General features: G+C 54.9%; 2 protein-coding genes across 2 annotated transcripts in view; one reads left to right on the plus strand and one right to left on the minus strand.

The window, feature by feature from the left end:
• The first annotated feature begins 271 nt into the window (after positions 1-271).
• Positions 272-7,356, plus strand: gsg1 (germ cell associated 1). Its single transcript, XM_078430346.1, is given in 8 exon segments — positions 272-594; positions 3,378-3,425; positions 4,578-4,730; positions 6,266-6,312; positions 6,314-6,378; positions 6,973-7,016; positions 7,019-7,200; positions 7,202-7,356. Coding segments are annotated over 8 exon segments (900 nt in total). The 5' UTR covers position 272; the 3' UTR covers positions 7,241-7,356.
• Positions 7,357-19,598: 12,242 nt separating this feature from the next.
• The window catches only part of fam234b (family with sequence similarity 234 member B), a 70,493-nt gene continuing 65,089 nt past the window's right edge, over positions 19,599-25,002 (minus strand). Inside the window, exons 12-13 of the mRNA XM_078430427.1 lie at positions 23,774-24,003; positions 19,599-21,863 (exon numbers count right to left, since the gene is read on the minus strand). Coding sequence (XP_078286553.1) covers positions 23,777-24,003 — 227 coding nt within the window. The 3' untranslated portion in view covers positions 19,599-21,863; positions 23,774-23,776. The remainder of the gene's footprint in view (positions 21,864-23,773; positions 24,004-25,002) is intronic.

Below are 25,002 nucleotides of genomic sequence, written 5' to 3' on the forward strand. Positions count from 1 at the left end.
GCGATGCAGCGTGATGCACTGTTGCTGATGTGGGCGATGGGCTAGTACAGGAGTGATGGGCTGAGTTCCCTCTATTGCAGGGTGTGGGGGTGATGCAGCGTGATGCTCTCTCCCTGTTGCTGGGCGATGGGCTAGTACGGGAGTGATGGGCTGAGTTCCCTCTGTTGCAGGGTGTGGGGCGATGCAGCGTGATGCACTCTCCCTGTTGCTGGGCGATGGGCTAGTACGGGAGTGATGGGCTGAGTTCCCTCTGTTGCAGGGTGTGGGGGGCGATGCAGCGTGATGCACTCTCCCTGTTGCTGGGCTGTGTGGCCGTGTCTCTTTCCACCACGGCGCTCTTCACCTCGTACTGGTGCGTGGGCACGAAGAAGGTGCTGAAGCCGCCCTGCTCGTCCACCCGCACCACCGACTGCACCGCGGCCCCCGGCACCGACACCACTGGCAACACTGGCAACACTGGCAACACTGGCAACACTGGCAACAGCACCCACACACTCTCCCAATATAGCTGGGAGATGGGGGACGACAGGTTCACCTTCAGAGCTTTCCACACCGGCATGTGGACCTCATGTGAAGCCAACATCACCGGCACAGGTGGGGGGGGAGACAGAGTGGGGGGGGAGTGGGGAGAGGGTGGGGGAGAGTGGGGAGAGGGTGGGGGGGAGTGGGGGGAGGGTGGGGGAGAGTGGGGAGAGGGTGGGGGAGAGTGGGGGGAGAGTGGGGAGAGGGTGGGGGAGAGTGGGGAGAGGGTGGGGGGGAGTGGGGGGAGGGTGGGGGAGAGTGGGGAGAGGGTGGGGGAGAGTGGGGGGGAGAGTGGGGAGAGGGTGGGGGAGAGAGTGGGGGGGTTGGGGAGAGGGTGGGGGAGAGTGGGGAGAGGGTGGGGGAGAGTGGGGAGAGGGTGGGGGAGAGTGGGGAGAGGGTGGGGGAGAGTGGGGGGAGGGTGGGGGAGAGTGGGGAGAGGGTGGGGGGGAGTGGGGAGAGGGTGGGGGAGAGTGGGGAGAGGGTGGGGGGAGAGTGGGGAGAGGGTGGGGGGGAGTGGGGGGAGAGTGGGGAGAGGGTGGGGGGGTGGGAGAGGGTGGGGGAGAGGGGTGGGGGGGAGTGGGGAGAGGGTGGGGGGTGGGAGAGGGTGGGGGAGAGAGTGGGGGGGTTGGGGAGAGAGTGGGGGGAGAGGTGGGGGGGAAGAGTGGGGACGGGGGGACGGGGAGAGAGTGGGGGGAGAGTGGGGGGGAAGAGTGGGGGGGGAATGGGGAGAGAGTGGGGGGGAGTGGGGAGAGAGAGGGAGGTTGGGGGGAGAGAGTGGGGAGAGGGTGGGGGGAGAGTGGAGGGTTGGGGAGAGAGTGGGGGGTTGGGGAGAGAGTGGGGGGTGGATTGAGGATGGGGGGGACATCACTCAGAAGGGGGGGGGGGAAGAGGGGGGAGAAAGATGGGGCAGGGAAGAGGGGGAGTACAAGACCGGGAGGGGGAGGTGGGACGGGAGTAGGGGAGAGAGAATGGGGGGGTGTTGAGGAGTTGGGACACGGATCTTGTTCAAGGATCTTGTCCAAGAAGGAAATCTTGATGCTCCAGAGAACAGAGCCCCAGCCTGCTTGGACCTCTCCCTGCAGCTCAGACAATAGACAATAGGTGCAGGAGGAGGCTATTCGGCCCTTCGAGCCATCACCGCCATTCAATGTGATCATGGCTGATCATTCTCAATCAGTACCCCGTTCCTGCCTTCTCCCCGTACCCCCTGACTCCGCTATCATTAAGAGCTCTATCTAGCTCTCTCTTGAATGCATTCAGAGAATTGGCCTCCACTGCCTTCTGAGGTCCCCCACCCTCATCCTTCTAAACTCCAGCGAGTACAGGCCCAGTGCCGTCAAACGCTGATCGTTCGTTAACACACTCATTCCTGGGATCGTTCTTGTAAACCTCCTCTGGACCCTCTCCAGAGCCAGAACTTCCTTCCTCAGATCTGGGGCCCAAAACTGCTCACAATGCTCCAAATGTGGTCTGACCAGCGCCTTATAGAGACTCAACATCACATCCCACAAAATCACCAGCAGAATTCAACTCTGACCGGTTACAAGATTAAGCGACTTTTATCTTTCACAAAGAATCGAAAATGCTTACATGAAACGGGAAGATTAATAACTAGATCATATCGTTGCAGCTTTAGATTAAAATGCTAAAAATCTGAAATCAAATGAGAAAATCCTAGAAATTCATACCAGATTTGAGAGAACGGGAATTCTAAGGGAGGCTCCACCAGTCTGAAGAAGGGTCCCTGCCAGAAACGTCACCCATCCATGTCCTCCACAGATGCTGCCTGACCCACTGAGTTACTCCAGCTTTTTGTGCCTATCTTAACTTCCATTGACTCCATCTACACCTCACGCTGCCTTGGCAAGGCCAGCAGCCCAAACCGTCACACAAACTAACCTCCCTACCAATGTCTCCATCTACACCTCACGCTGTCTCGGCAAGGCCAGCAGCATCATCAAGGACCAGCCTCACCCCGGCCATTCCCTCTTCACCCCTCTCCCATCTGGAAAAAGGTACAGAAGTGTGAAAACGCACACCTCCAGATTCAGGGACAGTTTCTTCCTGGCTGTTATCAGGCAACTGAACCATCCCACCACAACCAGAGAGCAGTCCTGACCTCCCATCTACCTCATTGGAGACCCTTAGACTATCTTAGATAGGACTTTGCCAGCTTTACCTTGCACTCAACGTTATTCCCTTTATCATGCTGTACACTGTGGACGGCTCGATTGCAATGGTGTCCAGTCTTTCCGCTGACTGGTTAACACGCAACAAAAAGCTTTTCACTGTACCTCGTTACACGTGACAATGAACTCAACTCAACTCAAAACTCAACTGATGGCGGACAGACTGACCGATCTTCACCGCCCGGGAGGAGGAGGGAGGGGAGAGGGGAGAGGAGGGAAGGGGAGGGGAGGGAGGGGAGAGTGGAGGGAGGGAGTAGTAGAGGAGGAGGAGGGAGGAGAGAGTGGAGGGAGGGTGTAGAGGGGGAGAGGAGGGGGGAGGGGAGGAGAAGGGGAGGGGAGGGGGAGAGGGAGGGAGTGGGAGTGGGAGTGGGAGGGGAGGAGGGAGGGGAGGGGAAGAGAGGGAGCGGAGAGGGAGAGGAGAGGGGAGGAGGGGAAGGGGAAGGGGAGAGGGAGGGGAGAGTGGAGGGAGGGAGTGGAGAGGGGAGAGGGGGGAGAGGAGGGAAGGGGAGGGGATGGAGGAGAGAGTGGATGGAGGGAGGGGAGGGCAGGGGGAGGGAGGGGAGGGGGAGGAGGAGGGAGGGGAGAAGGAGGGAAGAGGGCAGAGGGGAGGGAGGGGAGGGGTCGTGCGCAGTCACCAACACTGAGTAACAGCCTATCTTGTTTCAGGAGAGCAGTGCCGCAGTTTCATTGACTTGACCCCCGTCACACAGCAAGGTGAGAGGGTGGGGGGAGGGAGGGAGGGAGGATGGGAGGATGGGAGGGAGGATGGGAGGATGGGAGGATGGGAGGATGGGAGGGAGGGAGGATGGGAGGATGGGAGGGAGGATGGGAGGATGGGAGGGAGGATGGGAGGATGGGAGGATGGGAGGATGGGAGGATGGGAGGATGGGAGGATGGGAGGGGTGGGAGGGAGGGAGGGAGGGAGATGGGACGGTGAGGGTGGAAGGGAGGGTGGGTGAGGGCTGGTGGAAGATGGACCACACCTGAGGATGGGAAGGGGAGGGAGGGGAATGAGGGAAGAGATGGGGCGGGAGGAGGGGAAACTATGAGCCGTGAGGCCATGCTTGTTCAGAGCCCAGTCCTGGACAAAACTCTCATCACTGTGGTGGCACGGTGGCGCAGTGGGTAGACCTACTGCCTCACTGCGCCAGGGACCCAGGTTCGATCCTGACCACAGGTGCTGTCTGTGTGGAGTGTGCACGTTCTCCCCGTGACCGCGTGGGTTTTCTCCGGGTGCAACGGGTTCCTCCTCCATCCAAAAGACGTGCAGGTTTGCAAATCAATCTGTAAATTGTCCCTCTTCCCAGCACTAGGATAGTAACCGCTGGTCGGCACGGATTCGGCGGGCCGAAGGGCCTGCTTCCCTGCTGTATCTGTGAACTAATCAATTGCATTGTAAACTTACATTGAAACTGAATTGTACGTCATGTCAAAACATTAACGGACCCTGTCACACACACCGCTCACATATGCTTCACACGCACACACATGCTCACGCTCACACGTTCACATATGCTCTCACACTCACACACACATATGCTCACACACACATGTTCACACACACATATATGCTCACACGCACACATATATGCTCACACATGCTCACACACACACATATGCTCACACACTCACACACATATGCTCACACGCACACACACACGCTCACACACACATGCTCACACGCACACATATATGCTCACACGCACACATACACATGCTCACACATGCTCACACACACACGCTCACACATATGCTCACACGCACACACATATGCTCATGCGCTTACACACACACATACACACACATACACACACATGCATGCACACACCGCTCTCACACACCCACGTTGTTCTCGGTTCTCCACAGGCATCCTGTGGCTGACGCTGGTGTCGGAGGTTCTCTACATCACTCTGCTGTCCGTCAGCTTTGTGCTGATGTTGCTGGAACTCTGCTTCCCCCGTCAGTCCACCTGTGCCCTCAAGCTCAACGCATTCGCAGCGATCCTCTCCGTGTCGTCAGGTATGTTCACGTGTGTAAACACCAGGCCGTTCACACTTACACAGTGAGTGGGAGAGTGTGAGTGAGTGAGTGAGTGTGTGGGAGAGTGTGTGAGTGAGTGTGTGTGTGGGAGAGTGTGTGTGTGTTTGAGTGAGAGAGCATGTGGGTTTTAGAGTGTGTGTGTGTGTGAGTGTCTGAGAGTGAGTGTGTGTGAGAGTGAGTGTGTGTGAGAGTGAGTGTGTGTGAGTGAGTGTGTATGTGTGTTTGAATGAGAGAGCGTGTGGGTTTTAGTGAGTGTGTGTGAGTGAGTGTGTATGAAAGCGTGTTATATGTGTGCATGTGTGTGTCCATGTGTGTGTGACTTAGTGCAAATGTATTCTGCATGTGTGAGGTTGAATCTATGTGTGTGTGTGGTGAAGAGGGTTGTGGGTGTGAGTGAGTGTGTCAGTGAATCTGTGTAAATGTGTGTGCATGTGCCAATGTACATGTCAGTGAGTGTGGGCCAGTTAACATGTTGGACTGTGAGTGTTAGTGCATGTTACTAGATGTGAGCGTTTAAGTGTACAAGTGTGTAAATGTGGCACTGCCTTGGGTGTGTCAGTGTGTGCTTGCACGTCAGTGTGTGTACGCCCCATTGACTACATGCTCCATTAATGGTGCATAATAGTGCAACGGGTGCACCAGTGTGTGCACACCACAGTATACACGAGTGTGCATCATTGAGTACAGTATGCAGATGTATACACCAGTGAACACACAAGTGAGTGTGTCAGTGTCCACTAGTGAGTGTGCAGCAGTGCCCATCAGTGTGTGTGCACCCATGAGTGTGCCAGTGTGTCCACCGCTCTCCGTGCTCAGTGAGTGTGTGCACCGGTGGGTGTGCGCACCAGTGAGTGTGCACCAGCGAGTGTGCACCAGTATATACACCAGGAAGTGTACACCAGTGTGTGCAGCAGTGTGTGCATCTCTGAGTGTGTTCACCCGTGTAAGCACCAGTGTGTCTCTGCACGAGTGAGTGTGCTGCAGTGAGTGTGCACACAGTGAGTGCAAACGGCAGTGTGTATGAAACAGTAAGTGTGCACCAGTGACTGCATTCACTAGTGTGTGTGTGACTGTACACCAGTGAGCGTGTGTTCACCACTGAGTGTGCCCCAGTGAGTGTGCCCCAGTGAGTGTGCACAAGTGAGTGCACAAGTGAGTGTGTCCCCAGTGAATGTGCCGCAGTGAATGTGCCGCAGTGAGTGTGCAGCAACGAGTGTGTCGCAGTGAGTGTGCCACAGTGAGTGTGCACAAGTGAGTGTGCACCCGTGAGTATGTCCCAGTGAGTGTGCCCCAGTGAGTGTGCACAAGTGAGTGTGCCACCGTGAGTGTGTCACAGTGAGTGTGCCCCAGTGAGTGTGCCACAGTGAGTGTGCCACAGTGAGTGTGTCCCAGTGAGTGTGCCCCAGTGAGTGTGTCCCAGTGAGTGTGCCCCAGTGAGTGTGCAGCAGTGAGTGTGCACCAGTGAGCGTTGCCCCAGTGAGTGTGCCGTGTGTGACGCTGTGCTCTGCCCGCAGGGTTGCTGGGCATGGTGGCCCACATGATGTACACGCAGGTGTTCCAATGTGACGGCCAGTCAGGGCCCCAGGGACTGGAGACCTCATCACTGGGACTTCGGCTGGTCCTTCTAGTGAGTGGGGGAGGAGGGGGAGGGAGGGAGGGGAGGGAGGGAGCAGGGGGGGAGGGAGGGAGAGGGGGAGGGAGGAGAGTGGGGTGAGGGAGGGGAGGGGAGAGGGGGAGGAGGGAGAGGGGGAGGGAGGAAGTGAGAGGGGGAAGGAGGGAGGGAGGGAGAGGAGGAGGGAGGGAGAGGGTGAGAGGAAGGAGTGAGGGAAGGGGAGGGAGGGAGGAGAGGGAGAGAGGAAGGGGAGGGAGAGGGGGAGGGAGGGGAAGGGGAGGGAGGAGAGTGGAGTGAGGGGAGGAGAGGGGAGGGAGGGAAAGAGTGAGAGGGGGGAGGGAGGAGGGGGCTGAGGGAGAGGGAGGAAAAGAGGGAGGAGGGAGAGGAGGGAGGGAGAGAGGAAGGGAAGGGGAGGGAGGAGGAGGAAGTGAGTGGAAGGAGGGAGGAGGGAAAGAGGGAGGGGGAGGGAGGGAGAGGGGGGTGAGGGAGGGAGGGAGGAGAGGGAGGAGAGGGGGGTGAGGGAGGGAGGCGGGGGGAGATGTGTGTGTGTGTGTGTGGGCTCCAGGTCCCTCTCTCTCTCTCTCTCTCTAACGCTGCGCTCTCTTGCAGCTTGGCCTGGCTCTCCTTCACTTTCTGCATGGCTTCCTCGGTCACCCCCTCAACATCTACACCAAGACAGTGCTGCAGTTCCGCCAGTCGCAGAAGCACTGCCTGGGCCCGGCTCTGGGCCCGGCCCCCCTCCACTGCTCCCCCGGGCCCTTCCCCCGCCGCTACCTCCAGCCCGCCTCCAGCAGCGGCGAAATCTTCACCAACCTCGCCCCCCGCCCCGCCTCGCAGCGCCCACTCCGCAGAGTCCCTGGGTGACGAGCACTGCTAGCCCAGTGCGGGCAGAACGGCCTCTCATTCCTTCGACGGGGCGGCGCAGCGGTAGTGTTGCTGCCTCACAGCGCCAGGGACCCGGGTTCGATCCCGACTACGGGTGCCGTCTGTGCAGAGTTTTCGTTCGATTGTCTCCCCGTGACCTGCGTGGGTTTTCTCCGGGTGCTCAGTGTTTCCCCCCCACACTCCAAAGACGTGAAAGTTGTTAGGCTGATGGTTCCTGTAAATTGTTCCTTGTGTGTAGGACTAGGTTAGTACATGGGTGATCATCGGTCAGCACTGCACGGACTCGGTGGGCTGAAGGGCCTGTTTCTGCGCTGTATCTCTAGCTAAACTAAAGGCAGCCTCTGAACTAAAGTCTTAGAGGGCAGCAAAAGACTACTCCTCAATACGTTCCTCCACACACTCCAAAGACCGTGCAGGTTTGTAGGTTAATTGTCTTCGGTAAAATTGTAAATTGTCCCCAGTGTGTGTAGGATAGTGTAAGTGTGCAGGGATCACTGATTGGCACGGACTCGGTGGGCCGAAGGGCCTGTTTCCGTGCTGTCTCTCTAACCTAAACTGAACATCCCCCACCACTACCCCCCCCCCCAGTCTCTGTGAAAGCCTTTGCAAGGACAAGCAAACCAAGGCTGGTGCCCAGTGCCAGCCAACTGTGCCACTGTGCTGAGACCCCACAACTCTGCTGTGTGGGACAGTGAGGGTTGCCAACTGTCCCGTATCAGTCGGGACATTCCGTGTTTTGGTGAAATTAGTTTGACCCGTATGGGACCGCCCTTGTCCCGTATTAGTAGGGTTGCCAACTTCCTCACTCCCCAAATAAGGGACAAAGGGTGACGTCACCGCCCCGCGCCCCAAAGTGACCTCACCCAGCCAGCCAGCGGCCACGCGCTCCCGCTCCACCAATGGCGGCCGCCATTGGTGGAGCGGGAGCACGTGGCCGCTGGCTGGGTGAGGTCACGCGGGGCGTGGTTGTCACCTTGTCCCGTATTTGTGGAGCGAAGAAGTTGGCAACCCTACTAATACGGGACAAGAGACAAACTAATTTAGCCCAAAAATACAGGATGTCCGGCCAATACGGGACAGTTGGCAACCCTAGTGTGAATGGTTAGCTCGGCATAGACACCAGAGAGAGAGGCCACGCACAAATTGGAGGAACTGCCCCTCATACAGTATTTTATTTGGGCAGCTTACAATCCAGCGCTATGAATATTAACTTTCTAACTTTAAGTAACCCTTGCATCCCTCTCTCTCTGTCCCTCCCCCCACCCTAGTCGTTGTACTAGTTTCACTGTTGTCCTGTGAGTTTCATTGTCAGTTTTTCACCTAGACCACACCTCAGGCCCACGGTGGCGCAGCGGTAGAGTTGCTGCCTCACAGCGCCGGAGACCTGGGTTCGATCCTGACTATGGGTGCTGTCTGTACGGAGTTTGCACATTCTCCCCGTGACCTGCGTGGGTTTTTCTCCAGGTGCTTCCGGTTTCCTCCCACACTCCAAAGACGCACAGGTTTGTAGGCTGATTTGCTTGGTCCAAATGTAAATTGTCCCTAGTGTGTGTAGGATAGTGTGAATGTGTGCGGGGTCGCAGGTTGGCGTGGACTCGAGGGGCCGAAGGGTCTGTTTCCGCCCTGTATCTTTAAACTAAACTAACAATGGACCTATTCCTTGATCATCGTTACTTTTTTCATATCTTTCATTGTTCCACATCTCTTTATATCACTGTCTATGTCTCTCGTTTCCCTCTCCCCAGACTCTCAGTCTGAAGAAGGCCCTTGACCTGAAACCCCTTTTCTCCAGAGATGCTGCCTGACCCGTTGAGTTGCTCCAGCACTTTGTATCTATCTTCGGTTTAAACCAGCATCCAATACAGAGATAAGCAAAAGATTGATCCTGAGACGCCTTGCTTTTCATCAGCAGGGAACAATCGCTCAGCTCCCCGCCGACGCACAGCGCATCATTAACAATTAACTTCACTCCCCGGCAGATGGGCTAAGATTGTATTTTATGGGATATAAATGGATGTGAGGCGGTGGACGAGGGGTGACAATCTCATCACCTCCAACATGACTTAGCAACAAAAGCAAACTTAATGCCAGCAATTATTTCACGAGGGCTTGTATGCAAAACCAGAGATGTAATGTTGAGTCTCTTTATGGCGCTGGTAATTTGGAGCACCGCGAGCAATTTTAGGCACCATATCTGAGGAAGGATGTGCTGGCTCTGGAGAGGGTCCAGAGGAGGTTTAACATATGATGAGCGGGGTTAACATACGATGAGTGTTTGACAAACAAACCAGGATGATAGACCGGGTGGATTCTACACAGGTTTATGTTACACCAGGGCCGGCACGGGAGAGGCAGGGCCACATGTCCCCACCGAAACATACGGGACTCAACGAGAATGACCCCGGGATATGAGCGGGTCAACACATGACGAGCGTTTTTACGGCACTGGGCCTGTACTCGCTGGAGTTCAGAAGGATGAAGGGGGGGACCTCATTGAAACGTACTGAATAGTGAGCGGCCTGGATAGAGTGGATGTGGAGAGGATGTTTCCACTGGTGGGAGAGTCTAGGACCAGAGAGGGCACAGCCTCAGAATCAAAGGACGTTCTTTTAGGAAGGAGATGAGGAGGAATTTCTTTCGTCGGAGCGGGTGGTGAATCTGCGGAACTCATTGCCACAGACGGTTGTGGAGGCCAAGACAATGAATATTTTTAAGGCAGAGATCGACAGATTCTTGATTAGTACGGGGTGTCAGGGGTTAGGCGGAGGAGAATAGGGTTCAGAGGGGAAAATAGATCAGCCATGATTGAATGGTGGAGCAGGCCTGATGGGCCGAATGGCCTAATTTGCTCCTGAACAGGTAGAGAGACACCCCGATGTCAAGAAGTGGCCGGGGAACTGAGACGTGTGCACGGGCAGGGTATTGATACACCTGTACTGAGGGCACATGAGGTGTGTTGGGGCAGGTAGAGAGTCTGTTGGGTTGGGTACATATATACCTGTACTGAGGGGTGGGGGGGGGGTACTGGAGGTACTTAGAGCATCACGGTGGCGCAGCGGTAGAGTTGCCGCCTTACAGCGCCGTAGACCCGGGTTCCATCCCGACTATGGGTGTTGTCCGTATGGTCTCCCTGAGACTGCGTTGGTTTTCTCCGGTTTCTTCCCCACACTGGAGTGCTGGAGCAACTCAGCGGGTCAGGCAGCATCTCTGGAGAAAAAGGGTGGGTCTTCAGAAGGACCCCTCGACTGAAGACCCAAAACGCCACCCGTCCCTTCACCTCCGGAGTCGCTGCCTGTCCCGCCGAGTTACTCCAGCGCTTTGTGTCCACCTTCGATATAAAAGCAGCATCTGCAGTTCCTTCCTGCACAAACGTCCAGCGACCCTTGTGTACGGTCAGTCACGTGTGGACAGGGTTGTCCAACTTCCTCACGTCCAAATATGGGACAGAGGGTGACGTCACCGCCCCGCGCCCCCACGTGACCTCGCCCGGCCAGCGGCCACGCGCTCCCGCTCCACCAATGGCGGCCGCCATTGGTGGAGCGGGAGCACGTGGCTGCTGGCTGGGTGAGGTCACGTGGGGCGCGGGGCGGTGACGTCACCCTCTGTCCTGTATTTGGGAGTGAGGAAGTTGGCGACCGTACTAATGTGGGACAAGGGCGGTCCCGTACGGGACAAACGTTGATTTATAGACAATAGACAATAGGAGGAGGCCATTCGGCCCTTCGAGCCAGCACCGCCATTCAAGGTGATCATAGCTGATCATTCTCAATCAGTACCCCGTTCCTGCCTTCTCCCCATACCCCCTGACTCCGCTATCCTTAAGAGCTCTATCTAGCTCTCTCTTGAATGCATTCAGAGAATTGGCCTCCACTGCCTTCTGAGGCAGAAAATTCCGCAGATTCACAACTCTCTGACTGAAAATGTTTTTCCTCGTCTCAGTTCTAAATGGCCTACCCCTTATTCTTAAACTGTGGCCCCTTGTTCTGGACTCCCCCAACATTGGGAACATGTTTCCTGCCTCCAACGTGTCCAACCCCTTAATAATCCTATACGTTTCGATAAGATCTCCTCTCATCCTTCTAAATTCCAGTGTATACAAGCCCAGTCGTCCAGTCTTTCAACATACGACAGTCCCGCCATTCCGGGAATTAACCTAGTAAACTTACGCTGCACGCCCTCAATAGCAAGAATATCCTTCCTCAAATTTGGAGACCAAAACTGCACACAGTACTCCAGGTACGGTCTCACTAGGGCCCTGTACAACTGCACACAGTACTCCAGGTACGGTCTCACTAGGGCCCTGTACAACTGCATACAGTACTCCAGGTGCGGTCTCACTAGGGCCCTGTACAACTGCATACAGTACTCCAGGTGCGGTCTCACTAGGGCCCTGTACAACTGCATACAGTACTCCAGGTGCGGTTTCACTAGGGCCCTGTACAATTTAGCCCAAAGTAGGGGATGTCCCGGCTAATACGGGACAGTTGGCAACCCTACGTTGGGCTATATTCCCTTGTGCAGCAGCACAGCGGGGCGGTGGGATGAAGTGGCCAACAACCGGAATAACCGTCACCCTGGCAACAACGGCAGACTGATTTTCTTAACCGCTGTTGAATAAAAACTCGGCACACTGCACAGAGCCGCTTCCAGCTTCTCATTTCTGGTCTTTATTGTCAGCCTGAAGGGAGGAGAGGGCGGATTTAACGTGTCGCCCTGGGATTCACGTGCGGTTTGATTCTCACGCACACAGAGGCGAGCAGCCACAGAGGCCAGCAAGAGACAAAGCAGCCAGCGGTGGACACACAATGCTGGAGTAACTCAGCGGGTCAGGCAGCCTCTCTAGGAGAGAAGGAACTGGTGACGTTTCGGGTCGAGACACTTCTTCAGACTCAATTCACTCTCTGTATCACCGTCTATATCTCTCGTTTCCCTTTCCCCTGACTCGCGGTCTGAAGAAGAGTCTCGACCCGAAACGTCGCCCATTCCTTCTCTCCCCTGACCCGCTGAGTTACCCCAGCATTGTGTGTCGACCTTTGATTTTAACCAGCGTCTGCAGTTTTTTCCCTACACAAAGCAGCCAGCGATCCTGAGACCGTCTCCATCACCCGGGCCGGTCCCACTGCTGTTTACACTGGAAGACAGATCAGGGTCTCGACCCCAGACATCACCCACTCCTTCTCTCCAGAGATGCTGCCTGTCCCGCTGACTCACTCCACCATTTTGTGTCTATCCTTTTGTGGTATTCAGATTGCAGTCTAAAGAAAGGTCCCCACCCAAAACGTCACCCATTCCTATTTTCCAGAGATGTTGTGGTGAATATTGATTTCTCTAACTTCAAGTAAATCTTGCATCCCCTCTCTCTCCGCCCCTCCCCCACTCTAGTCGTTGCACTAGTTTCGCTGTCGTCCAGTTGAGTTTCATTGTCTGTTCATCACCTATACCACAGCCAACAATGGATCATTGTGGGCTCCACCTTTCCTTGATCATTGTTACTTTTTTGCATATCTTTCTTCAGACTCAATTCATTCTCTTTGACACCATCTATATCTCCCATTTCTCTTTCCCCTGACTCTTAGTCTGAAGAAGGGTCTCGACCCAAAACGTCACCCATTCCATTTCTCCAGATTCGCTGCCTGACTCCACCATTTTGTGTCCATCTTTGTTGTAAACCAGCATCTGTAGTTCCTTCTTACACATCATGAGGGGAATAGATCGGGTAGAGTCTCTTGCCCAGAGTAGGGGAATCGAGAACCAAAGGACATAGGTTTACAGTGATGGGGGAAAGATTTAATAGGAACTTGAGGGGTAACTTTTTCACACAAAGGGTGGTGGGTGTATGAAACGAGCTGCTGGAGGAGATAGTTGAGGCAACATTAAAAAAAACATTTAGATGCGTACATGGATAGGACAGGTTTAAAGGGATATAGGCCAAATATAGGTAGGTGGGTCTGTAGAGATTAGGGGTGCCAACTATCTCACTCCCAAATAAGGGACAAGGTGACATCACCGCCTCGCGGCCCCACGTGACCTCACCCAGCCAGCAGCCATGTGCTCTTGATCCACCAATGGTCGCCGCCTAGCCGGGAGGCGGGTTGCTACGCAACCTCCGTTAGGCGGTGCCCGGACCACTGGACCTACACTGTCCGGACCTACAGCGTCTGGGGCCTACAGCACCCCCCCAGGCCTAATACGGGACAAGGGCGATCCCATACGGGACAAACCAATTTAGCCCGGATGTCCCGGCTAACACGGGACAGTTGGCAACCCAAGTGTAGATGGGACGTGCGTGAGCAAGTTGGGCCGAAGGGCCTGTTTCCACGCTAGAAGACTCTATGTAGTATTCATATTAATTGCTGCACAGGCCAAGGCAGATTGGGCAGCAGATTTCAGCCCGTCTGGGGAGAGGGGAATCTCCCACACTCCCACTACCAATGACAAGCACGCGATCGTCAGAAAACTGAAAGCATGTATCAGGGGGAGGTGTGTCAGGGCAACATTTACAAGTCAAGTCAAGTCAATTTTATTTGTATAGCACATTTAAAAACAACCCACATTGACCAAAGTGCTGTACATCTGATTAGGTACTAAGGAAAAAATGAAACATACAGTAGCACACAAACATAACAGCACATACAAAACAGTTCACAGTGCCTCCTCAATGAGCCTCAAACCTGTCTCTTACAGGGGTGTGTGGGGCAAGGTTTTTTTACACACAATAGGTGGTGAGTGGCTGGAACGTGCTGCCAGGGGTGGTGGTGGAGGCAGATACAACCGTGGCTTTTAAGAGACTTTGGAATATTAACGCAAAATGCTGGAGTAACTCAGCGGGTCAGGCAGCACCTCTGGAGAAAGGGAATAGGTTACATTTCGGGTCAAGATTCTTCTTCAGACTGGATGTACCAGGAATACGTTCGGGGGTCTGCCTCGCCTACAGTCTGTCTGTCCTTTTCAAACTCTTTTGTTATTTTTGGTACGTTTTAAAAGTCTGTGCAAATGTTCTCTGGTTTGTTTTATGTGGGGGATGGGAGAGGGGGTCGGGGGAAACTTTTGTCCAATCTCTTACCTTGCCGGAGATGCGATTGTTTTCCGGATGGTATCTCCGGTCGCTCTGCGGCCTAACATCACGGAGCTGGTGGTCTTCCCTGGGACTGACCTTGAGTCCCCGCGGGGGCTTGGATTTACCATCTGAGCCTGTGATCCCTTGCCTGGGATCGACGCTCCAATGCAGCCTGCAGACTTTAACATCAGGAGCTCGCAGTCTCGGGTTGAGACCGGTCGGGAGCTCCAAATGCTGCTCGAGGTTTGACTGGTCCCGACCCGGGGTAGATCGCCGGCGCGGGGAGCTGAGATGCCCCCCCCCCGATGAAGGAGCTTGATCGCCCCAACGAGGAAAGCTCGCCGTCGGCTACGGGAGTCAAGATCATTCTGTCAACGGAAGGTTAGAGGCCCCCGACCGCTGGAGGACAAAGAAGGGAGAGATTGAACTTTTATTTCACCTTCCATCACAGTGAGGAATGTGGAGGATTCATTGTGGCGGATGTTCATGTTAAAATGTATTTTGTGTGTCCTGTTGCTTTTTATTGTTATGACTGTACCGCAAATGAAGTTCCTCGTATGTTGCAAAACACACTTGGCTAATAAAGTTTTTTATTGTGATTGCGATTGTACGTCATCGGAGCAGAATTCGGCCATTCGGCCCATCGAGTCTGCTACACCATTCAGTCATGGCTGCTCTATCTCTCCCTCTCAACCCGTCTCCTGCCTTCTCCCCGTAACCCCTGACACCCATGCTAATCAAGAATCTATCTATCTCTGCTATAAAAATATCCATTGACTTGGCCTCCACAGCTGTCCGTGTTCCGTGTTGTACATGTGATAAACTGCAGAACACATGAGGTGAGATGGTTGGACATGGGGATCAGGGTCAGATGGTCCGAAGAGTGGTCCAAGTATTCCGCTGTGAGATCAAAGCCTCACGCAACCCCTCTCTCCCCCCCCCCCCCCCACACCGTCCCACCGCCATGCACAGACTGCCACGAGATAGTCATAGAGTGATACAGTGTGGAAACAGGCCCTTCATAGAGTGATACAGTGTGGAAACAGGCCCTTCATAGAGTGATACAGTGTGGAAACAGGCCCTTCATAGAGTGATACAGTGTGGAAACAGGCCCTTCGGCCTAACTTGCCCACACCGGCCAACATGTCCCAGCTACACTAGTCCCACCTGCCCGCGCTTGGTCCATATCCCTCCAAACCCGTCCTATCCATGTACCTGTCTGTTTCTTAAACGTTGGGATTGTCCCAGCCTCAACTACCTCCTCTGGCAGCTCGTTCCATACACCCACCACCCTCTGTGTGAAAAAGTTACCTATCAGATTCCTATTAAATCTTTTCCCCTTCACCTTGAACCTATGTCCTCTGGTCCTCGATTCCCCTTCTCTGGGCAAGAGACTCTGTGCATCCACCCGATCTATTCCTGTCATGATTTTATACACCTCATTAAAAGATCTATTCGTGTCATGATGTTATACACATGGATGGGACAGTGTGGCGGGAGAACCAGCCTGTAATCCAGGGCTTGGTTGCCTTCGTGCCTGAAGCTGACTGCAGCGTTACCGCACTGCCTCGAATAGAAGCAACATCTAAATTCCCACAGCAAAGATTAAAGAGCAAAGACGATGGCATGATTCTGGATCTGCGATAAAAGCCAGTGTGAAATTGACATCGCGACTGAGATAGATATACAACACTTCTGACTGAACCCCCTGAGTATCGAGGATAGGCACGGCGGGTCAGGCAGCATCTCTGAAGGGAAAAGACGGGTCGGAACCTTTCTTCAGAAGAACCCATCGACTTGGCGCAGCGGTAGAGTTGCTGCCTTACAGCGAATGCAGCGCCGGAGACCCGGGTTCCATCCCGACTACGGGTGCTGATGGGCGGAGTTTGTACGTTCTCCCCGTGACCTGCGTGGGCTTTCTCCGAGATCTTCCCAAACTCCAAAGACGTGCAGGTTTGTAGGTTAATTGGCTTGGTAAATGTAAAAATTGTCCCTAGTGGGGTGTAGGATAGTGTTAATGTGCGGGGATCGCTGGTCGGCGCGGACTCGGTGGGCCGAAAGGGCCAGTTTCCGCGCTGTATCTCTAAACTAAACTAAAAAAAACAAAAAGGGTCCCCGCTGAGTTACTCCAGCATTTTGTGTCTATCTTCGGTGTAAACCAGCATCTGCAGTTCCTTCCTGCACAAAGAGTATTGAGGGCTGGGCTTTGTAGCAGATTTGACCAAAAACTATTCTGTGGAAATAAATATTGTGAACACACAGACATGTAATAATAATAAAACTGGAAGCTTCATCTCAACTGGTTTAGGGTATACCAACCCCTTCATAATTTATGTCAATATATGCATATAAATAATTAGTTCACAGCATATTTCCATACATTTATCAACACAGGTTCACATTAATATATTCAGTAACAGGGTAAACTTTATAGTGACTTCAAAAAGCAAAATCTACAGCTGATGGAATTCTGAATGGAAGCCTAGAGCAGGAAAGACTCAGCAGGTCGGGCAGCACCTGTGGAGCCCACCGGGTGGTTTACGATCTGCCACGGCGCTCCAGTGTGTACAGCAGCGCCAGTGGGCACTGGGGCCGAGGCACTGGCACCATGTGTGGCTGAACCAGGGGAACACCAGGCCCGCTGATACGGGCAAGAGGGTCCTAAACATTCCCCGCACTCCCACCCCACCCAAAACACACCTCATGTATCACCCCCCACCCCAGCCATCTACACCCTCCCACACCCCATCCACACACCCCCAACCCCACCCCGGACATATCGCCACCATCCCACACACATCCTTCCATCCCACCCACCCTGCCTCACACAACACCAAGACCGGCACGGTGGCGCAGCGGTAGACAATAGACAATAGGTGCAGGAGGAGGCCATTCAGCCCTTCGAGCCAGCACCGCCATTCAATGCGATCATGGCTGATCACTCTCAATCAGTACCCCGTTCCTGCCTTCTCCCCATACCCCCTCACTCCGCTATCCTTAAGAGCTCTATCCAGCTCTCTCTTGAAAGCATCCAACGAACTGGCCTCCACTGCCTTCTGAGGCAGAGAATTCCACACCTTCACTACTCTCTGACTGAAAAAGTTCTTCCTCATCTCCGTTCTAAATGGCCTACCCCTTATTCTTAAACTGTGGCCCCTTGTTCTGGACTCCCCCAACATTGGGAACATGTTTCCTGCCTCTAATGTGTCCAATCCCCTAATTATCTTATATGTTTCAATAAGATCCCCCCTCATCCTTCTAAATTCCAGTGTATACAAGCCTAATTGCTCCAGCCTTTCAACATACGACAGTTCCGCCATTCCGGGAATTAACCTAGTGAACCTACGCTGCACGCCCTCAATAGCAAGAATATCCTTCCTCAAATTTGGAGACCAAAACTGCACACAGTACTCCAGGTGCGGTCTCACCAGGGCCCGGTACAACTGTAGAAGGACCTCTTTGCTCCTATACTCAACTCCTCTTGTTATGAAGGCCAACATTCCATTGGCTTTCTTCACTGCCTGCTGTACCTGCATGCTTCCTTTCAGTGACTGATGCACTAGGACACCCAGATCTCGTTGAACATCCCCTCTTCCTAACTTGACACCATTCAGATAATAATCTGCCTTTCTATTCTTACTTCCAAAGTGAATAACCTCACACTTATCTACATTAAACTGCATCTGCCATGTATCCGCCCACTCACACAACCTGTCCAAGTCACCCTGCAGCCTTATTGCATCTTCCTCACAATTCACACTACCCCCCAGCTTAGTATCATCTGCAAATTTGCTAATGGTGGAGTTGCTGACTTACAGCGAATGCAGCGCCGGAGACCCGGGTTCGATCCCGACTACGGGTGCCGTCTCTACGGAGTTTGTACGTTCTCCCCGTGACCTGCGTGGGTTTTCTCCAAGATCTTCGGTTTCCTCCCACACTCCAAAGACGTAAAGGTTTAGACAATAGACAATAGACAATAGGTGCAGGAGTAGGCCATTCAGCCCTTCGAGCCAGCACCGCCATTCAATGCGATCATGGCTGATCACTCTCAATCAGTACCCCGTTCCTGCCTTCTCCCCATACCCCCTCACTCCGCTATCCTTAAGAGCTCTATCCAGCTCTCTCTTGAAAGCATCCAACGAACTGGCCTCCACTGCCTTCTGAGGCAGAGAATTCCACACCTTCACCACTCTCTGACTGAAAAAGTTCTTCCTCATCTCCGTTCTAAATGGCCTACCCCTTATTCTTAAACTGTGGCCCCTTGTTCTGGACTCCCCCGGTTTGTAAGTTGATTGGCTTGGTAAATGTAAATATTGTCCCTAGTGGGTGTAGGATAGTGTTAATGTGCGGGGATCGCTGGTCGGCGCGGGCCCGGTGGGCCAAAGGGCCTGTTTCTGTGCTGTATCTCTAAACTAAACCCCACACCTCTCGATCTCATCCCCTCCCATCTCCACTCTCTCAGCCAACTCGGTTCTATTCAGGGTTAGCTGTGAGTGTACGCAACTCCTGGCCCACTCCCACACCTCATATCCCTCAGCCCCGACACACCACACTCCCCACCCCCACATCTCACTCTCCCCCACACTTCTCACCGCTGGTGGTCCACTCCTCCCAATCCTACACTCCTCCCTCCCACCCCCCCCCCCCCCACATCTCACTCTCCCCCACACTTCTCACCGCTGGTGGTCCACTGCTCCCAATCCTACACTCCTCCCTCACCCCCCACCATCCCCTCTACTCCAATCTCTCCTCCCAACCCCTACACAACCCACTCCTCTCCCCCATCTCCCCCACTCTACCACAGGGGCCACAGTCTGAGAATAAAGGGGAGGCCTTTTAAAACTGAGGTGAGAAGAAACTTTTTCACCCAGAGAGTTGTGAATCTGTGGAATTCTCTGCCAGAGGGCAGTGGATGGATTTAAGAGAGTTAGATAGAGCTCTAGGGGCTAGTGGAATCAACGGATATGGGGAGAAGGCAGGCACGGGTTACTGATTGTGGATGATCAGCCATGATCACAATGAATGGCGGTGCTGGCTCGAAGGGCCAAATGGCCTCTTCCTGACCTATTTTCTATGTTTCTGTTTCTACCCACTTCACTCTCCCCTACACTAACCTCTCTCTCCCTGTACCTCACAGCCTTCTCCTCTCTCCCATCTCCTCTCCATCTCACACCTCACCCTACCCTCACTCCACACCTCAGAGTCCACTCCTCCCTCCCCTCTCCCCCACCTCTCACCCTCCACTATATTCTCCCCGCTCCAGTCCCCCAACCCCCAGTCCATTCTCCCTAAACCCACTCCTGCGCTCCCACCCAGAGCAAGCCCCTCATATGCCAGCTTGTTCAGTCTGAGTCCTTCCGATCCCACTGCCTCCAAACTAGGGTTGCCAACTGTCCCGTATTAGCCGGGACATCCCGTATTTTGGGTTTAACTGCTTTGTCCCATACGGGACCGCCCTTGTCCCGTATTAGGCCCGGGGGCGCTGTAAGCCCGGACAGTGTAGGCCCAGACAGTGTAGGCCCGGACAGTGTAGGCCCGGACACCCTAGGCCCGGACACTGTAGGCCCGGACAGTGTAGGCCTGGACACTGTAGGCCCGGACACTGTAGGCCCGGACACTGTAGGGCCGGACAGTGTAGGCCCGGACAGTGTAGGCCCGGGGGGCCGCTGTAGGTTCGGACAGTGTAGGCCCGGACAGTGTAGGCCCGGGGGGCCGCTGTAGGTTTGGACAGTGTAAGTCTGGAGGCCCGGGCGCCGCCTAACGGAGGTTGCGTTGCAACCTGCCTCCCAGCCCGGGTGGCCGCCATTGGTGGAGCGGGAACACGTGGCCGCTGGCTGGGTGAGGTCACGTGGGTCGCGGGGCAATGACGTCACCTCGTCCCTTATTTGGGAGTGAGATAGTTGGCAACCCTACTCCAAACTCACATCCTGATCCCCCATCCCTCTCCATGTTCACCCTGTTCACATCCCACTGTTCTGGGAGCGACTGGTGTTTTACAGCTGCCGCTCCCAGGGTCAGGAGCAGGAGATGGGCGGCACGGTGACACACGGTGGAGTCGCTGCCTCACAGCGCTGGAGACCTGGATTCGGTCCTGACTACGGGTGCTGTCTGTGTGGAGTTTGTACGTTCTCCCCGTGACCTGTGTGGGTTTTCCCCGGGTGCTCCGGTTTCCCCCCACATTCCAGAGACGTGCAGGTTTGTAGGTTAATTGGGTTCTGTAAATTGTCCCTAGTGTGTGGGATGGAACTGGTGTAGGGGGGGATCACTGGTCGGCGCGGACACAGTGGGACGAGGGGCCTGTTTCCACGCTGTATCTCTAAACTAAACTTGTAGTGAATGCAGCAACAACCAACATACAACATCGGAGCCATTACAGGGCATTCGGGAGCAGAACAACAGTAAGACATAAAGTGTCACAAAGACAGACACAAAGTGCTGGAGTAACTTGGTGGGTCAGACAGCATCTGTGGAGAAAAGGAATAGGTGACGTTTCAGGTCGGAATAGGGTTGCCAACTATCTCACTCCCAAATAAGGGACAAAAGGTGACATCGCCACCCCGTGCCCCACGTGCCCTCACCCAGCCAGCTGCCACGAGCTCTCGCTCCACCAATGGCGGCCACCTGGGCCGGGAGGCGGGTTGCTATGCAACCTCCGATAGGCGGTGCCTGGGTCTCTGGGCCTACACTATCTCGGCCTATAGCGGCCCCCGGGCCTACAGCGCCCCCGGGCCTAATTCGGGACAAGGGCGGTCCTGTACGGGATAAACCAATTTAGCCCAATATACGGGATGTCCCGGGTAATACGGGACAGTTGGCAACCCTGGGTCAGGACCCTACTTCAGACTGATTGTAAGGGGGGGGGTGGGGGGGGGGGGGGGGGAGGGGTGAAGAAGGCTGGGAAAGAGGAGAGGCAGTACAAAGCGTGGCAGGTAATGGGTGAACACAGGTGAGGGGGAGGGGGGAAAGAGTTCTATTACCTGCCACTTTTTCCTGCCCCTACTCTCTTCCTGCTTTCTCCCCCCCCCCCCCCTTACAATGAAGATCCAAAACCGAAACGTCACCTGTCCCTGTTCTCCAGCGATGCTGCCTGACCTGCCGAGTTTCTCCAGTACTTTGTGTCTATTGTTTTTCTTGTAAACCAGCATTTGCAGTTCCTTGTTCCTACACACAATGTAAACAGTACCGGGTGGAAATGGTCCCCGGAGAAGCACGCCCTACGGAGGTCGAATCCTCGCGGCGAAAGTGCCCTCTGAGACCAGGCTGGCACGAGGGGGGAGCAGGGACGAGGAGAGTGCGGCAGAGGGCAAGGGGTAGAGGGAATGGCACTCCCTGGGAGCAGGGAATGCTGCGCTCCCGGAGCGCCCTCTCCCATCAGCCGCCGCGTTACCTTCATCTCCGGCGCGGTCTTCCCGCCAGGCTGGCTGTCGGGTTGGCAAGGATGCGGATGTTGCCCGCGGGGGACGGGCCGGAACATCACGGGGACGCAGCGTAAACAGCGATGGATGCAAACGGTGGGTGCGATGCAGTGCGGACTCGGCCGAAAGGACGAGTTCACAACCTGATAAAGAGAAGGAGCAATTTTACTGTCAGGGTGAAACGTAGAAAGGTAACGGAGATTCAACAGTCCCGCTCACTATTTACGGTCTGCCGCAGCGTGGGAGGAAACCGGGGCACCCGGAGAAAACCCACGCAGTCACAGGGAGAACGTATCAGCTCCGTACAGACAGCACCCGAGGTCGGGATTGAACCCGGGTTCCTGGTGCTGTGAGGCAGCAGCTCTACCACTGCCCCACCGAAATGGGAAGAGATGAGCAACATAAATGGAGTAAGGGGAAGGGGGGGGGGGATCTATAGTGGGGTTGATGCTGTAGAAGCAGATAAGGGATGGATGATGATCAGCTACGTGGGCCTGATCCACCCGCCAAACAACCACGCAACTGACCGGAGCATGTCCCGCTAGGCCCCCGCCCCGCCCCACAGGCCTCCCCCCAGGGGACCGCGGTGAAGCCAGGCGTCGAGGCCTGTCTGGGCCGAAGGGGCCTCGGGGGTGGTGGCGACGGGAGCCTCAGTGGCGGTTGGGCCTTGCGATCGATGAACGTGAGGGGGGAGGGAAAGACAATGGGGACCAGGCGTGGGGAGGGGGGTGTAGTGAAGAACAAGGGAGACCCGGTGTGCGGGAGGGGGGGGGGGCACTCTAGTTTAGAGTCCCCAGCCCAGGGGATAGGTCGGTTTGTTTGTTCGTTTGTTCCGGTGAAGGCACTGTGCACACGGCAGCCAGCCAGCAGTCGCTTGTCTTTATCGTTTTGTTTTTAATTTCAGGTTTTTGCGCACCATGTGTGTCGTGACTGTCGGCAGACCAATCTGCCTCTGGGGATGATGAATAAAGTCTTATCGCATGGTGCCGGTGCACCAGCTGTTTGTGGTGCTGCATTGGCTGCACTGTGGTGAGGAAGCTGCTAGTTTCATCACCCACGCTGGTCACGGGGAGAACGCACCAGCTCCACACAGGCAGCACCGCCGGAACCTCACTACCAGCGCACGCTGCCCTCGGGACGGCTGCTACGGAGAGGAGACTTTTGCCCACCTCTTCACAGAGTGTGGATTTGCCAAGAGAGTCTGGAGAGGTCTGCAGGGGTCCCTGTCACGATTTATTCCCAGCAGCTCCGTCACAGAGGACTCTGTGATCTACGGACTGTTCCCAGGGACGCATTCGGAGACTGACATCGAGTGCTGCTGGAAGGTCATCAACTCGGTGAAAGACGCTCTTTGGTCTGCCCGAGCTTTGTTGGCCTCCCAGCGGAGCGAGCTGTCCGTCGGGGAATGTTGCCGACTGGCCCGCTGCAGACTGCAGGAGTACGTGCTGAGGGACGCACTGAAGCTCGGTGCAGCCAACGCCAAGGCCCTGTGGGGGAGGACCACAGTCTAGGGTCCTTCCGCTGCTGGACATGGGGGGCAGGGTGTGGCTGGAGAGAGACGCCCCTCCAAATAAGGGATACTGGGTAAATGTGGCAATAAATATCTGCATTGAATGTATAACCTCCGGGAATGTCGGATGGGGTTTCTGAAAAGAAAATGTTTTTGTAAATATTTATTACTGGAATTTTTTGATATAAAAAAGCACCCAAGGTCGGGATCCAACCCGGGTCTCTGGCGCGGTGCGGCAGCAGCTCTACCCGCTGCGCCACCGTGCCGCACGTGCGCTGGGTGTTCGTGGTGGTAGGGAGGGGGGGGATGGTGAACGGACGCTGGTGTCCACACGTGCGCTGGGTGCTCGTGGTGGTGGTGGGGAGGGGGGGGGGGGAATGGTGAACGGATGCTGAGGTCCACACGTGCGCTGGGTGTTTGTGGTGGTGGGGAGGAGGAGGGGGGAGGATGGTGAATGGACGCTGGCGTCCACACGTGCGCTGGGTGTTCGTGGTGGTGAGGAGGAGGGGGCAGGATGGTGATCGGACGCTGGTGTGCGCTCACCTGTCACTGCTGGAGATCCGTGCTGAAGCGGAGTTGCGAGAGGAATTCCCTGACGGACGGGGCGTTGATGTGCACCCCGTCCAGAGCCAGCAGCCGGCTGTGCAGGATCGCCCACTTCAGCCCCACCGTGCTGACGAGCAGCGGCCCCATCCGGCCCCTGTGGGTGGCTTGGCCGGAGCCGCTGGTCACAGACACATGCAGTGCATCCTTCCTTTGTTCCCACATTCGGGCTGTAGGAAAACGGCAGAGATCTTTAGTAACAGGAGCAGGGTCTCGACACGAAACGTCACCCATTCATCCCCTCTCTCCCGAGATGCTGCCTGACCCGCTGAGGCACTCCAACATTTTGTTTTTTATTCCTAACTTTGGTTCAAACCAGCATCTGCAGTTTTTTTTCCTATACATTTCTCCGTCACGGCTGCTGTTGAGACCGGCAACCTCCAGAAGCAGCTTCGCAAAATCTCTTGGCCTCTCCCTTTGGCTTCAAAGTCTGACCTCTTCCCCTCTGACCAGGGGAGCGGCCACGTGCCCTCGAGTAGCGAGCTGGCTATTATTGTTCAGTGACAATCCCACAAAGCAACTGGGGACCCTTTAGTGCAGGAAAGAACTGCAGATGGACACCGAGAAGCTGGGGTAACTCAGCGGGTCAGGCCTCGGTAAAATTGTCCCTCGTGTGTAGGATACACGCATGCAGGTACAGCAGGCAGTGAAGAAAGCTAATTGCATGTTGGCTTTCATAACGAGGAGTTGAGTACAGGAGCAAAGCTGTCCTTCTGCAGTTGTACAGGGCCCTAGTGAGACCGCACCTGGTGTACTGTGTGCAGTTTTGGTTTCCAAATTTGAGGAAGGACGTTCTTGCTATTGAGGGCGTGCAGCGTAGGTTTACTAGGTTAATTCCCGGAATGGCGGGGACTGTCATTTGTTGAAAGACTGGAGCAACTGGGCTTGCATTCACTGGAATTTAGAAGGATGAGAGGGAATCTTATAGAGACATATACAATTATAAAAGTTCTGGACAAGCTAGATGCAGGAAAAATGTTCCCAATGTTGGGCGAGTCCAGAACTAGGGGCCACAGTCTTAGATTAAAGGGGAGGCCATTTAAAACTGAGGTGAGAAGGAACTTTTTCACCCAGAGAGTTGTGAATTTGTGGAATTCTCTGCCACAGAGGACAGTGGAGGCCAAATCATTGGATGAATTTAAGAGAAAGTTAGAGCTCTATGGCCTAGT

Source organism: Rhinoraja longicauda, chromosome 40, assembly GCF_053455715.1.
Source record: "Rhinoraja longicauda isolate Sanriku21f chromosome 40, sRhiLon1.1, whole genome shotgun sequence".
Classification (NCBI taxonomy): domain Eukaryota; kingdom Metazoa; phylum Chordata; class Chondrichthyes; order Rajiformes; family Arhynchobatidae; genus Rhinoraja; species Rhinoraja longicauda.